This window comes from Lepeophtheirus salmonis, chromosome 4 (assembly GCF_016086655.4).
Source record: "Lepeophtheirus salmonis chromosome 4, UVic_Lsal_1.4, whole genome shotgun sequence".
Taxonomy (NCBI): Eukaryota; Metazoa; Arthropoda; class Copepoda; order Siphonostomatoida; family Caligidae; genus Lepeophtheirus; species Lepeophtheirus salmonis.
The window spans coordinates 21,080,182-21,102,372 of NC_052134.2; the positions used below are offsets into that span (position 1 = coordinate 21,080,182).

A 22,191-nucleotide genomic window follows, 5' to 3' on the forward strand; every position below is an offset into this window, starting at 1 on the left:
CTAACGACAATGCGGTATTTTTGTTCGAAGAAAACAAGAATGAATTTACAACATATATGTACTGTGTCAACATAAACACAATCTTGAACAAACAATTTTATTTTTTTTTCACTTCATATATAGTAACTTGTCTACAGATGCATGGCGCTAGTATTGCAACAAAACTCAATAGGATTTTAAACGATGATTATGTTTAAAAGCATTACAAAATGTGAAAAATCCAAGCTCAAAGCTAAGTAGAGCCTATCATATTTTGACTGGATAGAGGGCGCCCTAATGACTATTCTTGTATAACCAATAGTCCCTAATAGGGACAGATTAACGTCCGCCACGACTTGTCTGCAGATGCACGGAGCCAGTATCACGACAAAAACTTAATAGAGTTTAAAACGATAATTAGGAATAAGAAGTTATGAAATATGAATACTTTATGCTCAAAACAAACTTTATACCTCAAGGAGCAATTTGATTTTGTGACAGAAATTCGACTTCCTTTTAGTGTTTCATGTCCGGGTTTGACTTGATAGAGGGCGCCCTTGTGACTCTTCTTCCACATCAAATATTCTCTATTACCATCAAGAAGTTGTTACCTCTTAGGTGATATCGTATTGAAAGGGCCCCGACCGTAGGAGTTTAGGGATTTTGATACAATTATTTATCTTTATCCAAAAAGTACTTAAGGGCTTCTGCAAGGGTGGGCTGGAGGGCTGTAGCAATATCCAAATGAAGGAATTTTACGTTTTTACAAAAAAATTTAATATTTGATTTTTTTTTCAAAAAAGTTCTTTTTGAGTGAATAGTTGTAGATTTTTGATTTCTTTTTTTTCAAATCATTTCATTTTTTCTAAATTGTTTTGGATTTTTGAATTATTTTTCCAAATTAAATTTAATATATAGAATTTAATTTTTCATTTTTTTTTTTCAAAAAAAAATCCGGAAAACCAATATAAAAACCCCCTAAAAATATGATCCTGCGGACGCCACTGATACTAGATCAAAATTCCGTTCAAATAGGTAAAGTGTTGTTTGTCGACTTATCAGTCGTGGTGGAATGGTTAAAATTAACTCTAGGTATAGGAATTTTAATCAAGGGGCAATAGTTCTGGAACACCCAGTATGTATATATTAAAAAACTATTTGTTTAAAAAAATCCTATTGGTTCCAAGTGGTTTAATCATCTAATGCAGTCTAACAAAAGGAGCTTCCATAATTATATATTCTACCAAACGGGTACATACCTAATATAATATATATACACATATTAAAGGATATAAAGAATAAATTAATTGGAACACTGACAGTTTCTTCCCTATAATAATTAATTAATCAAACTTCATACTCATAGAGAAGGGAATTGAATGAAAAATCATCATGTCAAATCAAGGGGCATGACATGATTTATTCGTATAATATGTGAAGTATAAAGTTCTGAGCATTTTTTGGGTTTATTTTGACAATAAAAGTAATTTTGTTAGGATTATCCGATTACGATGGTTCCAAACGTTTTTCTGGTCAATTTTCAGTTCCTGGTTAATTTTAATAAGTGCTCATATGCCGGTCCAAACCAGAACAGACTCGTTAGAACCACCACTTTGTTGTTGCATACGATACTGCATTGTGTCCATAAAGAGCAAAAAAATAAATAAAAATGGCAGCCTTCTCCACCCTTTGACCTTAGTTGTAGTCATACTGAAGAATGTATGGAATATTTTCTTTTATTTTACTTCAATTTTGGAATGCGATAACACAAAACTGGCTTCATCAAATACAAAACTGTAAAGGATTTTTTCTAAAGCGTACACATTACCTTTAAGAATACATTAAGCTTTTTTTATGCAATCTATTAATCATGGGATATAGTTGACTAAAGACATCTAGCGAAAAACGCTCAGAATTTTTTACTTTAAACCTAATATGTATTCTTAATATATTTAAACCTAATACTCTACGCCCTTGTTAGGTGTTTACTTTCATCAGCAATTTTTGTATTCATCTCATTTTCTTCACAATTCGTTTTGTAATATTTCGTTCAGAAGATAAAAAATTTAATAACTTTTTTTTTATAATATAAAAGAAAATTTTATTATCTTTTTATATATATGTTTATTCAAAGACAATTTTTTCTATTCTCTGTGTCAATTTCGCAAGGATTTGTTTAGATTCATTACTTTTCCTCTTCGTTCCGTTACATTTCGTTCTTTCTTCATCACAGCATATTACTTTTTATGAACTTTCATTACCTTACCTTTTCGGACCATTTTCACCACGTGTTGTTAAATTCCTACCCGTTTTCATGAAGTTTTGCTAAATTCCGTCTTGTTTCTTCTTCATTAAATACTTTTTGCCTAATTTTTATCACGTTTAGTTAAATTTTGTCACCTTTTCGTCACAATTTGTATCATTTTTATTTCATTGTATTTCCTTACTTTTCGTCTCGTTTCCATCACATTTCGTCACGTCTTCATTTCGTCTCGTTTTCATCACATTTCGTCCCACTTTATAACATTTTGGTAAAATTTTTTCCTAATTTTTGTCATATTTCGACCCTTTTTGGTTCTATTACTTTGGTTTACACCTTCTTTTCGTTATGTTACTTTTCATCCTAATTACATTTTGTTACTTTTCATTCTGTTAAATTTCGTTCCTACTTCATTCTGTTCAATTTTGTCTTGTCTTTCTTTTTTCAAGAAGCAATAACTTTAGATTTTGGTAAAACGAATCATTCTAAAAATTTATTTAAGTAGCATCATCGTGTTACAAAAATATATTCACGTTCAATTATAATTCGTTTTGTCCTCGCTTACTAAATAAACACCTAGTTAAAAGCTCGATGCACTATCGGAAATAGTCAGAAACATCCACAATGGGTGGGGTAGAGGGGTTGCATCCCTTTCCCCTCAAAAAAAATATATATATTTAGTAATTTTTTTTTTTACAAAAAAATTTAATTTTTAAAATAAAAAGTTGAGCCACCTATGACTTATTTAAATCATAAAAAAACAAAATTAAAATTATCTTCCTATTTCCCACCCATAACAAAAACCCCACAGATGCCCGTGATGCACGTTAATTGCCCCTTAACAACATTTTTGTATCAAGAATATGGGTACCTACTTTAGTAGCGGAACCGTTACGAAAATATTTGCATTCCGGAACACAATAAAGGAAATCCTATTTACAAAAAGGTGAAATGATTTTTTTTTTTTAAATTATGAATATTGAAACTCATTCATAATTCATCTCGGTTAGGTCAAATTTCAACATACACAAGCTCTTTGCACATAATAAATAAGAATTTATGTTTCTATACTTTATTTGAATGACTAATTACTTACAAGTCTGATGCAATGCCTAATGCGTAATTTGGCTATAAATGTGACGCGATGAATGTTTTTCATAATTTCTATTTATAGTACTGAGCAGGGATGTAGTAGAGGTCTTTAAATTGAGGCATCCCGTCCCAAATCATAAGCACGTGTTTTAATCGGACGCAATAGCCGTCCCATATAACAACCTTTGCTGAATAACTTGATCATAGAAATCAGCCAGTGACATCATCATCAATCAATCTTCATCAAATTACATAAGGATAATAAATACTTTAATTAGGCCAGAATTATTAAGAATAATAGCAAACTATTCTCGGTCATGAAAGATATTTAAAGTTTTACTAAACACATATTCATTTGATAAATTGAGGTACTTTACTGTAATTAGAGTTGGAAATTCTAAGTATTATCGGTAAGTAAAAAAAAAAAAAAAAAAAAAAAAAAAAAAAATTATATGGCAACACTGACAATTTGAAGAATGTATGACAAAATAACATCTTATGCGTTATAACGTTAAAAACTATACAACGTTACAACTATTACTGTGCAAGAAAGAAAATTAAAGTTTTACTAAATTAATATTCTATTGATAAATAGAGGTACTTAAAATTTAATTTGAGTTGTAAATTCTAAGTTTTTTCGATAGGGAAAAAAAAGAAACCGGAAAATAACATGGTAACCCTGACGTTCGGACGTTATATTAGAGTAGCAGTAAACCAACCATCACCTTCCACCCCCCAACACATTCTAAACACAAATCTCACGCAGTATATAGTATGGAATTACTCCAATATTGATCCTCACTTCTACTCTCAGTCCAACAAGGGCTACACTCATAACTTCCAAACAAACCCTGAGTGTTACTCCCCGTCTTACACGAGCACACGCAGTTTATACTTGGATGTCTTTCGTCAAGAATGAAATAATAATTATAACAGCTTAGGAGTATAAAGAACACTATAGATATGGCCAACTGCAAAAAATATTGCACGCAAGAAAGGCTTAAATGGATATACTACTACAGAAACTGGGTTTTCTATTATTTCCATCTGATATGAGAGCTTGCAAAATTACCAGGCCGACATTTGAAGAAAAGCGCACTCTGGCTCTCCTCCTCCATTATTGACATCAAAAAACAAAAATGGCCAGGTCATTTAATTTGGGATACCAAAACCTGAAGAGTGCCTATTGGGAATTGTAAAATTATGCGAAGCATTTTTAAGAATAATTCAAGGAACGACAGATGCATATTTATATAATTTCTTTAATATGTATAAATACATTTAAAATATCAGGGACAATTGCAATACCATTTAGTTCTAATGTGTATGTTTGTACTTGAAAAAAATAGCAGAGGACAACACAATAAAAATAATTTATGGCTTAATAAATAATATGTAGTTCGTGGAGTCCCATATTGTGATAAATGGTGAATAATAATATGCAAGGTACTGGAAGAAATATTCCCGAAATTTGGAAATTTAATTTTAGTGTACTATTTGTTTAAAAACATTTTAAATTATTTTAACAAAAAATGTGCATAATTTTTATCACCCATGACATGCGAACAAAACCTGTCAGATTTCTTCTAGATGTATTCCTTTGATATATCTGACTTCAATGATCCTTAAGCATCTGCACATTGCAGGGAGAGGTCTTAATACGTCTTGCCTTAAAAAATGCTCAATACACTGTAGTTCAGAGGATTGAAATCACGGGGTGATGGCGGCAGAAGAAACTGTCGTAGAAAAAGGGAAATTTATCCAGACCAAACTTTGGAGCCTTGAGAGATGTAGCACTATCTCGAGATTATACATAACTTTACTCTCGATAATTGGCATTCAATCTTATCAAAACATTTGATCTCAAAATTTTGCAAGTAGGCTTTGGTAACAACTTGTTCCTTGTCCTTGAAGAAATATCGACCCATCTTTTTGTCATTAGACGCATCAGACAAATAACCTGACCATCTCGATGCCTTATTCTGAGCCTTAACCTCTTCGAAAGATCCTACAATGAATTCAGTAGTTTAGAACAAGGTCTGTAGTGAAGATTTTTTTGGGTTAGAACATGCCACCGTCCTCAAGATCAGACATCCGTAGCCTTTAATATGACATGCACTCATTTTTGTTTGATTCCCAAAAATCTAAATATATGGGGGAATGGAAAAGCTCATTTGTTGGCTGATATTGTTCTTCTTAGATCCTTCAGATAATGAAAAAATCAAATACAATAAGTGGAGCGACATAGTATAGTGGACAAGGCGGTAAGGAGAAGTTATTCTACTGAAATCAGTGTGTATGAGTTCGATTCTTGATCTCTCCTAGACAAAGATAGAAACTTATACTTGTAAAAAGTATGACTTTCTGGTATGTAAAATAGAAATTAAACGAATAATGATATTGTACTTTTAAAAATTAAAAGATTGTAAGAGAGAAGAGATGATTACTGAATTTCGCGGTAGGGGATCTATAGGAGGCGTTAGTTGAAACAGCTGATATAAGTGTTTCTCCACCTTGCTTGATTACTTTATCTGTTTCACTGATTATACAATTGATCTTCGATGACATTGAGAGTGATTTATCCTCTAAAGAATTGCTTTCGTCTGGACAGATCTCACATATTGTATCATAACGTTCGTAAGCTTTATTAAGAGCTTCTTATAGTCGGCGAACAGCTTGTTCTACTACAATTTCAAATTGTTCTGATGAAGGCTATTCCTTGCATGAATCAATAGCCTTTTTAAATGATCACTACGTTTAGTGATGGCTGAGGTATATACTCCAAGATATTTCTAAAGAAATTCTACTTTTTCCTTAGTAGCGACGTATCTTGAGAGGTCCATTGTAAGGAAATCCGCAAGAAATAATTTTTAATATGTATTTGATCATATGGTGGACGGACATTATGCTGCTTAAGATCAAAAAAATTAAATTAAGTTTACTATAGTTACTAAAACAACTGCGCCATGAGGTGTACCTATACTGGACAAGTAAAAGATGAAAGATTAATCTCTTGTATGATGTACAAATATATACTGACTGGTCAAGTCCTACTCCTTATCGTGCAAGGACATAGGCAGTAAGGACTCTGATCTCGATTCTCAATTCTACTCAAAGTCCAATAAGGACTTACACATATAATAACACCCAGCAAATCCTCTGAGTTAATCTAAATATTAAGTGTGTCTGACAGAGAGATACACTATCTTCCAAAAAGAAAGAATAACTACACTAGCTTTGAAAAGTATAAAAAACTGGTCAGAATTCAACTACAAAAAGTGTCACACTCGTTTAAAATCATATCTTTACAACTCTATATATATATTTTGTATATTTACTTGAAGGTGTTTCCCGCTCAGATGGAATAATTGCAGTTCTTATATGTCTATTGGAGCAACTCCATCATATTAATAAGAGAGTACGGACAAATTAACTTCTGCACCCGGTAAACCTATATTGTAATATCTACTCGTATCTCTTTTAAAAACGTGCATTACACTTTCTTGGTCTTAATTTATTTTTATCTTATTTATTATTTACGAACATAAATATACTTGCAAATAGAATCAGCACTATTTCCACAAATAATGTTTTCATACTCGACTATAAACTTGCATCATAGCTTTCAATAAATATGTAACAACATCTACGTTAGAAGAATAAATATATTCTTCTAACGTAAATAAAAATATGACGGGTCTATTCTACATTTTCTAGAAGCTTGATCTGTTTGGATCTTAAGACGCAAATATGGACATTTGTTGATACAATATCAAAAATAAACGGATATTTGCCTCGATTTTTTAGTCTTTTTGGACTTATATAAATTAGAATCCGGATTAAGTGACATTCAAGATCTAACATATATTGATTAAGCAATGCTATTAGATTTGTAAGACCCGGAAAAACTCTTGAACCTTTTTTTATTATACTTAAAAGTTCGAATACTAGAAACCAGTTTGGTTTCTAGTATTGGAAACTTATACCTTACCTGAGTACTTCCAATCCGGGTCCAAGATCTGTCTTAATTTCTACTCTAAAGTATATATATATTGTATGCAAATAACATCAAATAGATAAAAAGTTGGCTATAACCTAGTGGTGAGATTCGGCCCACAAATAACTTCTTTTTTTTCGGTTCATTCGCAAGTGTTGGAACAATCCTTGATGTAAATAGAGATTTCAATACACTTCATAGTCTTTTGATGAAAAAATTAACTGCATATGAATGCCAATGATTCATCGCAAAAGAAAGTAGCAATAATATTCTTCGATTCCTTCCAAATACTTTGAAACATAGTTTTGAATAATTGTGATTGTCTTGCTTGTTTACCTTTTGTTTCAAATTTCTCAAAGCTGGAATACAACAGTAACAATTCCACAACCAAGGCAATATAACTAAGAAGAAGCAGCACTTCCTCTATTATTATTAATGATGAAATTCCAGTGTAGAATGGGCATGTTAAGATAAAAAGAAACTGAAAATCAACATGATCACCCTAACAATTTGAAAAATGTTTTGGAGGAGAGAAAGAATAATGCGAATAAGATTTCATTAAAGCAGCTTCAATCAGCTGTGACGAGGGTGGAGGGAAGAAGGGAATAAACTAGGACATTGGCAAGAATTACTCTAATGTCGATCCCCAATTCTACAGTGAGTCCAACAAGGACTTACAATTATAACTCCGCAAAAAATCAAACAAAAACGTTCAAACATGTTTTGAATATAATTGAATCTATTTAGAAAAGCATGTTCACCACTTTGGAATTAAATCATAATGTTAAACCGCTAAGGAAAAGAAAATTCCTGCTTTATAGTACGAATTACAAATTAACGGTCCATCTAAAAAACACACACAGTATATGTATCAAACACAAAAAAGTCTCAAGGCAAAATCGTTGCAAGTCATACCAGTACAAGGCAAGAACGGGAGAAGGCGAAAATATCACAAGACAAAAGCGTTACAAATGGAAAAAGTCACAAGGAAAAATTGTTAAAAGGCGAATACATTCAAGGCAAAAATGTTAAAGGCGAATCATCCTGACAAGTCTGACAGAATGAAAAAGAAAGAAATTGCGGGCGTGCTCACACACCTCAACAAAACGCACCACAACTATGATATTATTAATTGAATTCACTTATTAACATTAACTGCCAGTTTTGTAATCATTCTTGAAGGTAGATCAATGTTATTAAAGCCCTCTTAAAAAAGATGTACCCACCATCGAAAAATGGAGTGATGTTGTTCGTAATACGGGTACTATAGTTAATTGGTACCAGCACCCAAAACATAATCTTTCGAATTTCAGAGCCTCCCCTCCCCAAACAAAATTGTCCTTTATATAACAAGCGAGGAACGCGCATACACAATTTCAAAGAAAAGGACAAGTGTACCAACTGTTTTTCCCTTTCCTTAACAATAAAGCTGTAATTTTTCAACAATAGTGCCTTTCCTCCAACATCATAAATTGTATTATATTTGAAGGTGAAATAGTTAATTCTTTTACTACAAAAATGAACAAATTTCTAATAAATATTGATGAAAAACATCATCAAATGGCTTTAAGAAAAAAAAACACTTAAAAACTGCACTTAATATTACTTAATATTTTTATAGATATAATAAAACTGGGCAATTGAGTGATATATTTTTAATAGAGGGTAAATGTTCTTTTATTTGTTTGTCCATTTTCACACTCACTATTTTTCTTAATATGAATGAAAAAAAGGGTCTTTATTCTAATAAAACTTGGTTGTTTAGCCCTCTCCAAAATACAAAGACTCACTCCCAACCTATGCACCATAAACAACAGCACAAAGTATATATGAGAAACTTTTTAAAACCATCGAAAAGTGATTTGTTTCTCTCACTACCGCAACCACCACAATCCTTGGCATATACATATATGTATGTATACTCGTATATATTGTAATATATTACTAAGTTAGGAAATCTTATATACATATAATCTTTCAACCAAGTTTATAATCAAGAAAATGTGCATAAAAAAGAGAACTATATATTTGATACGTCAATATAAAAACAATGTTAAACAAAAATCGAAAAAAAGATAATAATCCAATTTTTTTTTTTTTTTTTTGACTTTATATTCTAACGACATGCAGCCCAATATTTGAGTCAATTATAAGCTTTCTATTCAAATTTATGGGATGAGTTATGAGAACACATGACTTTTAGCTTTAGTTTAAAACCTTTATTTGAATTGTGGGACTTACATTGCCCCCGATAGGGCCTTTCAAATAAAATATAATCACTTTCTCATTTTGTTATTATTCTAACAATCGATTGTGGTATCTTTAAATACAATTTACAGGATATACAAAGGATTAATAAGAATAATTTGTTGATAGAAATTGACGACAATATGTCAAAGGATATAATGATAATTCACATTAAACTTGAAAAAATGAAAAAAAAATTCGACTCTTGTAATTATGTGCAATTAGTGTTGCGTCGGTCCTTATTTAGGAATGAAGACTATAGTTTCGTCTAGTTGAGTATCGGTCCTGTCCAATACATAAAAACTTATTAAGTTCCGTCTTTGATGCCCTCATTCAATGTTATATATATATTTTTTTTACATAGTTATAGTACCAAATAATTTTGGGCATTTATTTCCTGTAACTTTTTGAAATAAAGGTTGTGAGATGGAATAAAATATATTTCTTCAATGGAAAGGCAGGGGCATAGACCACAAATTTCCTTTCTTTTATTTGAAAAACAAAACAAAAACAGTCTCGGTCGGGTTCAGTTTATAAAAACTTATAAATTTCGGTCCTTGATAACATAATTCAATTTTTAATATTTTTATTTAATTAGCACTAATACTGAGTCAGTACTATTGAAAGTACTATTTTTACCGATATAGATTCAAAATACATGAAATATAGGAAAAAATTCAAATATAAAATTTTCTAGTAAAAAAGCAACAATTTCTTCTCTTTTTTTTGGGGGGGGAGGGGTATATAGCCCCTCCATCCCACCCCCTTCGGACACCCCAGGAGAAGATATACTCACTATCAAAGAATGGGTTAGTGTTACTCAGAGTACGATTACAATAAAGGTACTGAGATTTTGACGCGTTTAAACGGTACTAGCACCAATAACATAAACGATCAAATTTCTGAGCCTTCCCTCCTCCCAACAAAATTTTCCTTAATAAAACAAGGAGGAATGGACATACTCAATTTCAAAAAAGGGGAATAGTGCCATCTGTTTTTACATTTTCTTAATAGTTAGGCTCTAATTTTTCAATATACAGGGTTGTTCAGGTAAATCTGTACCACCTTTAACTGCAGTCTGATCCTTACGAGAAGCAAGTAATCCATGTTCAGCTTTGAGTAAAATCATTCTAGCCTGTTTTTGTGTTGTAAGGCACGTCACTCCTTTTCTCGATAAATATTCAAGATTGCTTTTACGTTAACATACTACATATATATATTTGTATAACACAGACATATAATTATTATTATATCTAGTATTTCAAAGGAAGAAAAAAAGGATTTGTAGTAATGATGATAATAAGAGTTACTCTTAGGGGGGAACTAAAACACCGGAATTTCCAATTAAGTTCTGAATTATGATTGACGCATTCTAATATATAAACTACAAAATAACACCAACAAGGAAGTTGGTTGTTAAGTACTTCATAAAAAGAAACAACAAATGACAATTTCAAAAAAATAAAGATAGAAACAATTCTATGCTACAAGGTAATAGAGTTTCTCATTTACCGGCAAGTTATATCCGACGCAGAGATCCCGAGAAATATCCAGATTCCGCAATTAAATGATAAAAACCGTGATATTAAAGTATTGTAAGCAAGTCTTGACCATAATTAGGTGTGAGCATTTAATAGAGCGCGAGGAGAATCCGGGAGTGAGATATATGGTATTACTGAATTCAGACACTTGTTAATATCAGCTGTTTGTTATATGATAATGAAGGGAAAAACATGTATGTATAAACATATATAACTTTGGATTTTTTTTAAAACAACAGCAAAAGTAGGCGGGAGATCATCATTGAGAGATATATCTTAACAAAAAAGAAAAGAAAACGATTGTTCCAACAGGTGTTTCCTTTTCTAATAACAAAACTGTTATTTTCCTAATACGTTTTGCCCATATCGACACTCAATAAATTCTTAATTTCTATTATTTTTTATCTTATCATTATCAAAAATAGTACTTAAGTTATTTTTTTTAAATCCCCGGATGGAATTTCGTAACCTGAACACACATCAATAACAAAACTTAAGAGTAAGTAACGAAAAAGCAAAGTTTTATCATTGGTAAATACACAACCTACTCTATGGGCTAAAGTCAACATGGTATGTATATACATAAGGTCAAACCTGGGCTCAACAGTCACCTTATTTAAAAGTGTCACCTCACTTAGAGACCATATCCAGTTTTCAAATTTAGAATTGATACAAAATAGAATATATGTTGACAATTATATAATGGTTTATATATATAAATGTAAAATTTGAGAACTAAATTTTTTTTTTTAAATGAGACAAAAACTTTTTAAGAAGTATTAAAGTTAAATTATTACCTTTTTTAAAGAAAACTTTTTAATTTGCAAGGAATATAATTTGAAATGAATACCTTTTTTTATAGAAGACAAATTGAAAAAAAAAAATCCAAAAATTTGACATTTAAAACTTTTTTACGCAATGTGAACATTTTTTATTCCTATATCTATAAAAATTTATTAAACGTGGAGGAGGTAATGGCCCCTATGGTTCCAGGCCACTGAACGGAAGTACCTATTCGACGTTATTTTGCCCTTCTTTTTTTCCCACTTGAGGACGGATTCTTCTTTTTTATAAACATAAAGTCCTTAGTTCATAATCTGTATTTATATATAGTTTTCGTTGGAAATTCTTTGGAAATAAACACATTTAACAATATCACTGAATATAATATTGAGTTTTTTGCTCGAAAATGAATATATTTTTCTAAAGAAAAATATATTGAAATTTGTGATAAAAAAATTATATGTGAGGAAGACCTAAAATTTGTATATTGACATTTTAGAATAGGTTAAGGACTCAATATATTCAGCCCTTATTTGACTCCTATTGATTATAAAGGAGAACACCCCTTTTGTACAAATGAACTCAAGCCAAATAAGGAATTTATCTATGAGCACAAAATCCAGAACTGATCACAGTTTTTCTCTCAGTCATTTAAATTCTGAAATATCTGGGATCAAAAATCTATGTAGATGCAATTTTTTTTTAAATATCTTTTTTTAAATTATATATTGAATATATTTCTATAATATAATGAATAAGTTATAAGAATCTAAAGAATAGTTTTTCATCATTTTTCAGTCTAGAAATGGAAATATATTGAGTTTAGAACAAGATACAGAATCAATAAAAAACACTTTTACATAAGTTTTATAAATCCTACTTTTAATTTGGGGATTGTTTTAAGAGTAAAAATGACTCTGAAAGATAATCGTCCCAAAATAATATTATCCCTGATATTTCAGAATTAAGATGATTGAGAGAAAAACTGTGATCATATTTGGATTCTGAGCTCATAGATAAAATCTATCATTGTCTTCAATTCATTTGTATAAAATCCCCCTCCCCCTAAATGTTCCCTTCTGTTATTATACACATAAAAGAAAAACTGACTCCTATGGGAAAAGATAATGCAGTCTTTATTCTAGACATTTTGAGTTCCATGACGTTGGCTTCTTTTTCTGTTTCCCCTACCAGATGACCTCTAAATACAGGCTTGAATGTACAATTATAAAGATGAAACGAAGCTTATGTAGTGTTTCCGGTAAGTATAAAATCCTGAGAAATTCCGGGAAAATAGGATCCCGAGAGATAAAACCCTACTAAGTATGATGATGACAATTACTTCAATGATGCATATAATTTTATTTTATGCTTTTAAGTCATATTATATATTTATGTATGTGACGAAGAAGAAAGAGAGTTATGACTTAAGTAAGTACTAGGTAGATAACTGTTAACATTCTTAATAAAAGTGCCACAAAAAAAAGTAACACACAAAATATACGGGGGGGGGTGTCAATTACATTATCATACAATTTTCACAGTGATTTTCTTTAGAGGTAGTATGTGTAATGCCTCTAAAATGAGTTCATCATAATTAATATTTATCATTATTCTGCTGTTCTATCTTTATTAGAAAAAATACAGAGTAAATAAAAATAAACTTTTAAACTGTTTAGCTTTTTCTTCCATTTTTTGGTATCAACTGAGGGTCGTCTGCAGGGTTATATATTATTGTTTTCTGAATTTTTTGAAAAGAAAAAAATTCAGAAATCCACAGGTTTTCACAAAAATTTAAATATTAAGTGTTTTCGGAAAAAATATTCAAAAATAGAAATCTGTTCACGAAAAATATTTTTTTTTGGGAAAAAATTTCAAATATTAAATTTTTTGGAAAAAAAATTTGAAAAATTATATATTTTGGAATTTTTTTTTTCAAAAATCCACAACTCTTGACAAAAAATTTCAAGTTCTTAATTTTTTTAAAGAAAAATTAGAAAAAAACCTTAGCTATATACAGAAAATTAAAAATTTTAGAAAAAAATTTCACAAATTATGTTACATTTTTTTAGTGAAAAGGAAAAATTATTCTATTTTTTAAATTTTTTTTAGGGTTTAGTGGAGGGGGGGGGGATACAGACTCTGCGGATCACCCCTGGAACTATCAAAAGAAACTTATGAGAATGAAGAACTCCACTGAGGATTTTTCTATTTATAGTTCATATTCACACAAATCGTAAGCTGGGGCTAACATGTTTGTTCTAAATGTTTATTTTCAAGTTCATTTCACATGCTTTTACAGTTAATATGGAAAAAATTCATGAGTGACCCCAGAAAAAACACATTTGTGTAACGATAAGGTAAAAATTATTGGTCAAAACAGGGTCTAATAAAATACTAGGTGTCTCCAAATGAGGAATTTCAAAATAAATATATCAAGATAACTGTTCAAAAATTTTGGTTTTTTATATACTTCGGATATTATAAGAAAAATCTGGATATAGTCCACTTTTTTTTCATAAAAATAGCAGTTTCTGAATAAAATATTGTAATTAAAGGTCTCAACAATTATTTGATAATAATTCTAAGAGTTTGGAAGAATTGCCTAACTACTACTAACTGATTTAGGGCTATTTTATCTGCTTCTTTTTAGAGAATAGGTTGCATGGCAGAATAATGGTAACAACGTGTCAGATCTTCGACATAATGCACGCGCGCCAATGCCAAATTATACAATATTTGTTAGGAATTAAACATTTCCTTGTGGCTTACTGTACTTAGAATAAAACGCTGCCGAATGGGAGGAAAGGACCTTGTAGAGTATGTCCATCATGCTAATATCACCCATAATTTTTTTGCAAATTTTTCCTAATAGCAATCCTTTTTATTACGGCGTATGGGCGCGTATTGAGTCTCTGTTAAACGTGCACCTAATTTGAGCATTCTCATGGAACGAATAACTGATAGAAATGAAGAAAACCTGAGCAGTTTTTTTAGGTTTGCTCGTCACTTATAGAACCGTTGAAGGGCGCTAGTATGAAGGCAGTAGGGGTTCTTACATATTGAATATAACATGACTTTTATGTTACTTCTACAACGATAATATGTCAGAATATCAAGTATTGTTTTGTATAGTAATGTTTCAATAATCTACAGTGTGTCATAATTAATGTACATCCGGTACTGGTAAATAGTATAAATATTTATATATCTAGAAACCAATGAGGGAAAAGTTATGATAAGTCAAGAAGAGTCATGATTTGTAAAATCAGGAAAAAAAACGATGCGTATTTAGAAATAAATTGGACTACCTTCCGTTAGATATACATACAACATGTTAAATAATATGCAGGTGGTTCATCAATACACAAAGTATATTGAAAAAAATAACGAAAAAAGTCGTAGTCCATAAATAAGGATGTACGTTTTTTTATTCAAACTTATCTGTTTACTTGAGATACCCAGGGTTGTTAGATGTGCGTACATAGTTTAAAAAAGTGGTTCCTCAATGTGGTACGTGCTGTCTAACTAGAGAAATACAATTCCACTCACTCGAGCTGTGTCGATCTTATTTATTCGGTCGAGTACAGTCTTAGGACCGGTCTTACCGGTCCTTGTAATTTTTTCTACAAATTTCGATGGATTATTAAGGTAAATAATATATATGAGAAATGAATTAAAGGCATTGCACATATCTTGCAAAAAAATAACAATGTTTTGATTATAATTCAGCATAATGCCAAAATACTATATTTCTACTTCGTTATATAATTTAATTATAGAATGGAATCATTAAAAAAAGGGTAAAACCCTCAATGACATCATAAGGGATCAATTTCAACTTATTTAAGAACCAACAAGTTGGACTAGACCACGGTCCAGTCCTAATTAGGACAGACAAAATACTACTCATAACACATTTCTTTGTCAAAATGGGTTTGAACATTGTTTACATATATTAGTTTGAAAACAAAGTAGCAGAGAGTGGCACCCTCTTGCGGTTATATATATAAAATAGTGGTATATTTAGCGTTGCGTCATTCCTTATGTATTTCGCCCCATCCAGTCTTAGAAACGTTCCTTCGGACTGTCAGTATTAGAACTGATTAAAAAAAAAAGTTGAGTGACGTCATCAGGAACAAAACATTATATGCTTTAAGACTGATATGTAGGAAGGACTGAACTGGACCGGAAAGGAATGTAGTCTTGAGTTCTAAATAAGGACCAACTAAACTCCAAGTTTGGTAATCATATGGAGAGCCCAGTGAAAAATGTATGTTGCGCTCCCAAGCTACAGACTATCACACCACCTTGAGGATTATATTTTTTAGTTTGCTGATGCCTAGAGATGGGATATGATTTTGGAGGAAGAAAATGAATTTGTTATAAAGCCTTCAACATTGAAAATAGGATTATTGCAGGGAAAGTATTGGGATTATGTTTAAATTCGTATATATTTATTTTATGATGTATTTTTTAAAAAAATCACCCCAAAGATAGGCGAAAATTCTTTTAGCGGGAGCTATTAACTCACCGCGACTTATTAAATAATGAATAAAAAAGAAGAAAGACCTCACGCATAGGCCATATTTCCTATTTTATCGCTATACTTAGTTTTTCCTTTACATAGATCCCTCCTTTCCTCATCCCCTATTATCAAAGGTGTATAAAATATTTCATAAAAGCGGGAGCGGTTTCTTCTAGTGGCAGTCTGAATAGACTTTTTTTATTTTCCAAAGCTGCTATGATTATTATTGAATTCTTGAGGACGGTACATCCTAGTTTAAAGTAATGATTAGTGCGTGTGTTTATGAAAGACGAGGAGTTGAGTCATAACCCTTATTGTATACAACTCTCTACTATCCGAAAAATAGCCTTAAGTTGGTCAAAAACAAAAAGAAAGGAGGAAACCGTGCACGTTCTATATATAGAGTATACTTAAATAATAGATACGTAGATATATGTAGAGAAAATGAATTTATTGCAAATAAAAAGATCGAAGAAGTAGAATGTAAAGTATATAGGCACCTATAACAAAAATAAGGTTAATGAAACAAACAAAAAAAAACTTACTTTTACATTATTCAACTCTTTTTTTTTTTTTTTTTTTTTGTAGGATAAAATAATAGAAAAGCCTTTATAAAGAATTAAATTACACATTAAAAAAAAAAAAAAACTTTCCGTTTGAACTCTCCCTTAGATCATCTCTCCTAAATTGTAGTTTTTGTTTTGTTTTTTGCTATATTTCAATCTTATACATTTACAAGAAAATTGGAGAGTAAAATCTGCAATTATTATATTAATACTGCCATGAGAACCCGGCATTGCTCAGACTTATTAGGCGTCGACAAACTGACAAAAAGACAGACATCCTTTGTATTAATATAAAAGATGTAGTCCTCTTTTCTTTTCTACTTTAATACGACGGAATGAGCTTTATTACACACGCTCGTTGCTTCATAAATATTTTTTTTAGATTAAGTAGTCGATTTAAGTGCACACTCCAAAATGAGTCGTCTACAGACATACAAACTTTGCTTTATTAATATAGAAGATGTGTTCCCCTTTTCTTTAGCTTTATCACACTCGCAATTCCTTGATTTTTTTTTCTATTTTAATATGAGGTGCTGAGCTTCATTAGACATACTCATTGCGTCTCCATTTTTTTTCTTACATCATCAAATAGTCACGCAGTTATACAATGTTTAATACAAACTCCAAAATGAGTATTCCACAGACAGACGCACATTGCCTTATTTTTTGGATCTTTCTTTTCTATTTTAATATGAGGGGCTGTGCTTTAGCTACTCCCGCATGTTGCGTCTACATTGTTATATTGTGAATCAAGTAGGCACGTAATACTACGATATTAGGTTCACTCTCAAAAATTAGGTCTGTACAGAGAAACTATTTTTTATTAATGTAGAAGATGTTACCATCCTTTATTTGCGATTTTAATACGACGTGCTGAGTTTTAGAACACACACTCGTTGGTACATTGTTATTTCTTAGCTCAAGTAGTCACACAGTTTTAATATGTTAATCGCACATTCAAAAATAACACATCGATAGACAGACACACCTTGCTTTATTAATGTAGATTTACTGGGAGTGCCACAAAACATGGTTTTAGGAACATAGATATTCCGCATTATATCAAATCCGCAATGTAGACTAAAACCCCTAATGCTTATGATTTTTTTATTTCTTTGCATAGTCTGTTTTTGACAACTGTTTCCTGGATTTCTTAAAGTATTTTATGTATCAATAAAAAGTTACAAATGTATTTTATATAAAATACATAGAATATAATAGGATTAAAATATAAATTAGGAAGAAATGATACAGTGGTTTGAGCATTCACATTATTTATGAAGCAACCTTTATAATAGTAGGTCCATCCTGATATTCAACATGCATTTTTATGTCTAAGAATCATATTCGATACGTATGAAATGGGGGCAATACCCTTCCCCTCAAGAAAAATGTCCCACTCTCATATCCTTTTCATATTATCAAGGAATTTAATCAACGAAAATTACGTTAGAAAACAAATTTTGTTGTTGGATTCAGATGTTGTGCTCCTGATTGCTTTTACATTGCAATATAAAATACACTCTGTATTTATGTAATACTTATGTAGGCATGTGTATGCTTTTTATACCCATCTTCAATCTTCATAAGTGAATTATAAAGTCACTTTATTTCTAACTTTTTTTTAATTTTATTTTTGCTTAAGAGTTTTACATCTTTGTATTTAATGCTATTTATTATCTAGTTACGTACATAATGTTGTCAAAAAGATTACATTAGCTTAAGTATATCAAAAGAAATTTTGTTCTTGTCCAGGTTGTCTCTTCCAAGTTAGTCATTCCTAAAGCTATACACTAAGTGGCGAAACTATATTATCAAAAGTAATGTTAATCAGTTGCATTTTGGGTATCTTAAAAAAAAAGGAACCGAACATCAATGTTTCTAACCCTGACAATTTGAAGAATGGTTTTCATTAGATAAGCTACCAGCAGCATTGATGAGAAAGAAGAGGGATACAGAATTAAACAATAGCATTGGCAAGAACTACTCAGATGTCGATCCTCAATTCTACTCAAAGTCCAATAAGGATTTACAATTATAACTCGCAACAAATCCGCAGTCTTACTCTCTATATTTTAATAAACATTCAATTGTGTTTCCAATATAACAGTTACAGCTTGGAAGGAGAGGATCTTTGGAATCCCTATACTGCTAAAATCACAGAGAAACATCACGATAAAAATGCTTCTTATTCACTTAAGTACACCGAAATGTACAAAACTTGAATAGGTGAACTAAATATATTTGTAAGGTATGTTCGACACTTATAGGCTGGTTGTAGGCCATTTTTATTGAGGTCAATGGGCTTAAATGAATACAAAGTTGTGAAACAAAAATTACAAAACACGTGATTTGTATGGAATCGAGAAACGACGACCCAAAACCCATTTGTGATTTGTAAATAATATATTTATATTTAATTTCTATTCAATATGCCCTTCTTTAGAAATAATAACTGTCTCGACACGCCATCAAACAGATTGGCAGCTCTTGACGATGAATACCGTGTCCATAGCACACCACGCTGTCATGATGGCTGGTTAGAGCGAATCAAAATTAGATTGAGACGTGTGGCAGACTCTATTCTCCAAGACTCCCCAAACTGTAATGTCCAAGGGGTTCAGATCAGGGCTGAAGGAGGGCTACATGGAGACTGGGCAGACGTCAGCCATATTCTTACTACAGAAGTTTTGATTATTCTTGCCTGTATGGGATTATAATTGACTGCTTGATATTCCGGACGGAGATACTAACGGTCTCTGCAGCCTTTTTGGAACTGACACCGGCGACGAGGAGATGGCACACACGTTGCTTTTTTTGTTGTTCCTCTGACATTATTACACTTAGAGACACGGGATAAAAAGAAAACTTGTTTATTTTTGTTTCAGCTGTCGTTTGGTTGTGCAATTAAATCTCCTAAGTAAGACAAATGGGAATTCAATTGTAATTAAATACTACTGCAAGTTTTGGGTCGTTCCCACTCTGTAAATATTTCAGATATCACTACAAAAATGTGTCAAATGTTGTCATAATTAAGCTTACACTCTACTTTTATCTACTTAATAAACATGTTTGCATATAAATTGGTGAAGTTAATCGTTTGTTCCGGAACAAACGATGATAATCATCAGTCCGAAAAAAAATGTTAAGAATGACAATTTTCATCGTCCTTCGTGTGTTATACTGAATCAATTATATCTCATTTCTTTGTCTTAGCTTTTCCCTGTAAATTGTATAAATTATACATTCCATCAACTAACATTGTAGACTAACGTATCTGCATATTTCTAGAGTTGTTTTCATGGTTATGTCCTTACTATTACAAGATGTAAAAGTCAGTGATAAATGTTCATTACTAATTAGTATTAACACTTACGTTATGATGTAGATGTGAGGAAATCAAGAAGGGGGGGACTAGTTGATATGAAATTCAATTTATAGGATTCCGATGCAATTCTGTATTTAAAATTCCGTATGCCGATTCTGATTCTTTAATATTGAAAATAATAGTTAAAAATGTTATTTTTGATAATAATTTCACCCACAGGATTATATTTATATATATTTTTTTTTTGGGTTGGTTTTTTGAAAAAAAATAAAACATTGTTGTTTAAAAAAATTTCAAAAATCCACAACTACTCCTAAAGAAATTTCGAAAGTTTCCAAGTTATTCACAAAAACTAAAAAAAATTCTAAATAAAAATCAAAGCTGTTTTCAAAAAAAAAAAAAAAAAAAAAAATTCAAACATGAAATTTTTGATATAATTTTTTTGAAAAATAATTAAAATACTAAATTTTTTGGACAAAAATTACCAAAAAACATAGGTATTCCTATTAAATTAATTTTTTTATGCAAAAAATTTGAAACATTGAATTTTTTAGAAAAAAAAATCGAAAAATTAACTTAAATTTATAAAAAACAAATTCAAATATTAAATTTTCTATTAAAAAGGAAAAATTCCTTAATTTATTAGACGTTTTTTTTTCTTTTTTTTATAACTTTGAAAAGTAATAAATAAGAGTCGGAATTGCAAATTAACAATTATTTTCCCGATCCCGATTCTTATTTTTAAAAAAATCTACACTTAATTCTCCGATTCCGATTAATCGTCCCATCACTAGTATATATTTATAATACTGTTAGTTTTACTATAAGAGGGTGGTCTGAAAAGTTTTCAACCTCAACGTGAAGATGGCGTCACTTGTAAATAAAAGCTAGTCACATCTATATAGCATCTCTTGGCAGTTACTCGCCAAAAGTTTCAGCCATTTTGGACGCACAATTGCAATGCAACAGTTGTTTGATTGAGTGTTTTTGGTGAAAATGGACAGAATTGAGGTTCGAGCTGTCATTAAATATTTATTATCCAAAATAGCTAAAACTTTGATAAGTAACTGTCAACAGATGCTAGATAGATGTGACTAGCTGTTTCAGCCATTTTGGACAAAACATATTGAATGACCACACTCGTATTTTTCGTGTGTTAACATAAAAACACTTATGTGCTAAAATCAAGAACTATAATATCTGAATAATAATTATTATTAAGGGAACATTTGAATTAGGATTCATTGTTGTGTGAGCATGTACAAAATCAAAATTAAATTTACACCCAGTACATAGATACATTTGAGTAGTTATAATAAAATGTTTTCATTCTATTAATATGTAAGTGATTCATCGATAATATGCACTTAGGCAGTAAATACATAATAATTATGCTTTTGAAAAGCTTTTTAATGATACTTAATAGCTTCCGTTTTGAATGTGAATATTACGTACAAAAAGGTTACAATATGTATTTGCGATTATTCTTGGAACAGAAAGTTGAACTCTTACTTAACTTTATTCCAAGAATCTTAAAAATGTTGATATATTATAGGTGTGGAGATAACACAAAAGAAGGTTCGAATTTTTTTATATGAAACAGAGAGAAACGCAATATAAATTTTTAACTTCAATCAAAAACCGAATAGGTCTTTTTAAAGAGCCAAATACAATATAAATCCAGTGAAAACTGTAGAATAAGTTATTAATATGAATGATATTTGTTTAAATTATTATATGAACATATTATATACCAAATTAGTCAATTTATTTTGTGGTATTTGAACCTTAAATCAAATCAGGACGTCTCAATATCTTTTATGATCAGTTTTAAAAAATAACCAATTTTTATCAGGTTCAGTTTATCATA

At 30.7% G+C, this 22,191-nt stretch overlaps 1 protein-coding gene across 2 annotated transcripts in view; it reads right to left on the reverse strand.

Annotated features, from left to right (window-relative positions):
• The window catches only part of LOC121115692 (uncharacterized), a 72,878-nt gene that overhangs the window by 36,149 nt on the left and 14,538 nt on the right, over window positions 1–22,191 (reverse strand). Inside the window, exon 2 of one of the 2 annotated variants that reach the window (XM_071887704.1) lies at window positions 3,336–3,569. The exons of the other annotated variant lie outside the window; for it this stretch is intronic. Coding sequence (XP_071743805.1) covers window positions 3,336–3,398 — 63 coding nt within the window. The 5' untranslated portion in view covers window positions 3,399–3,569. The remainder of the gene's footprint in view (window positions 1–3,335; window positions 3,570–22,191) is intronic. 2 annotated transcript variants of the gene reach the window in all.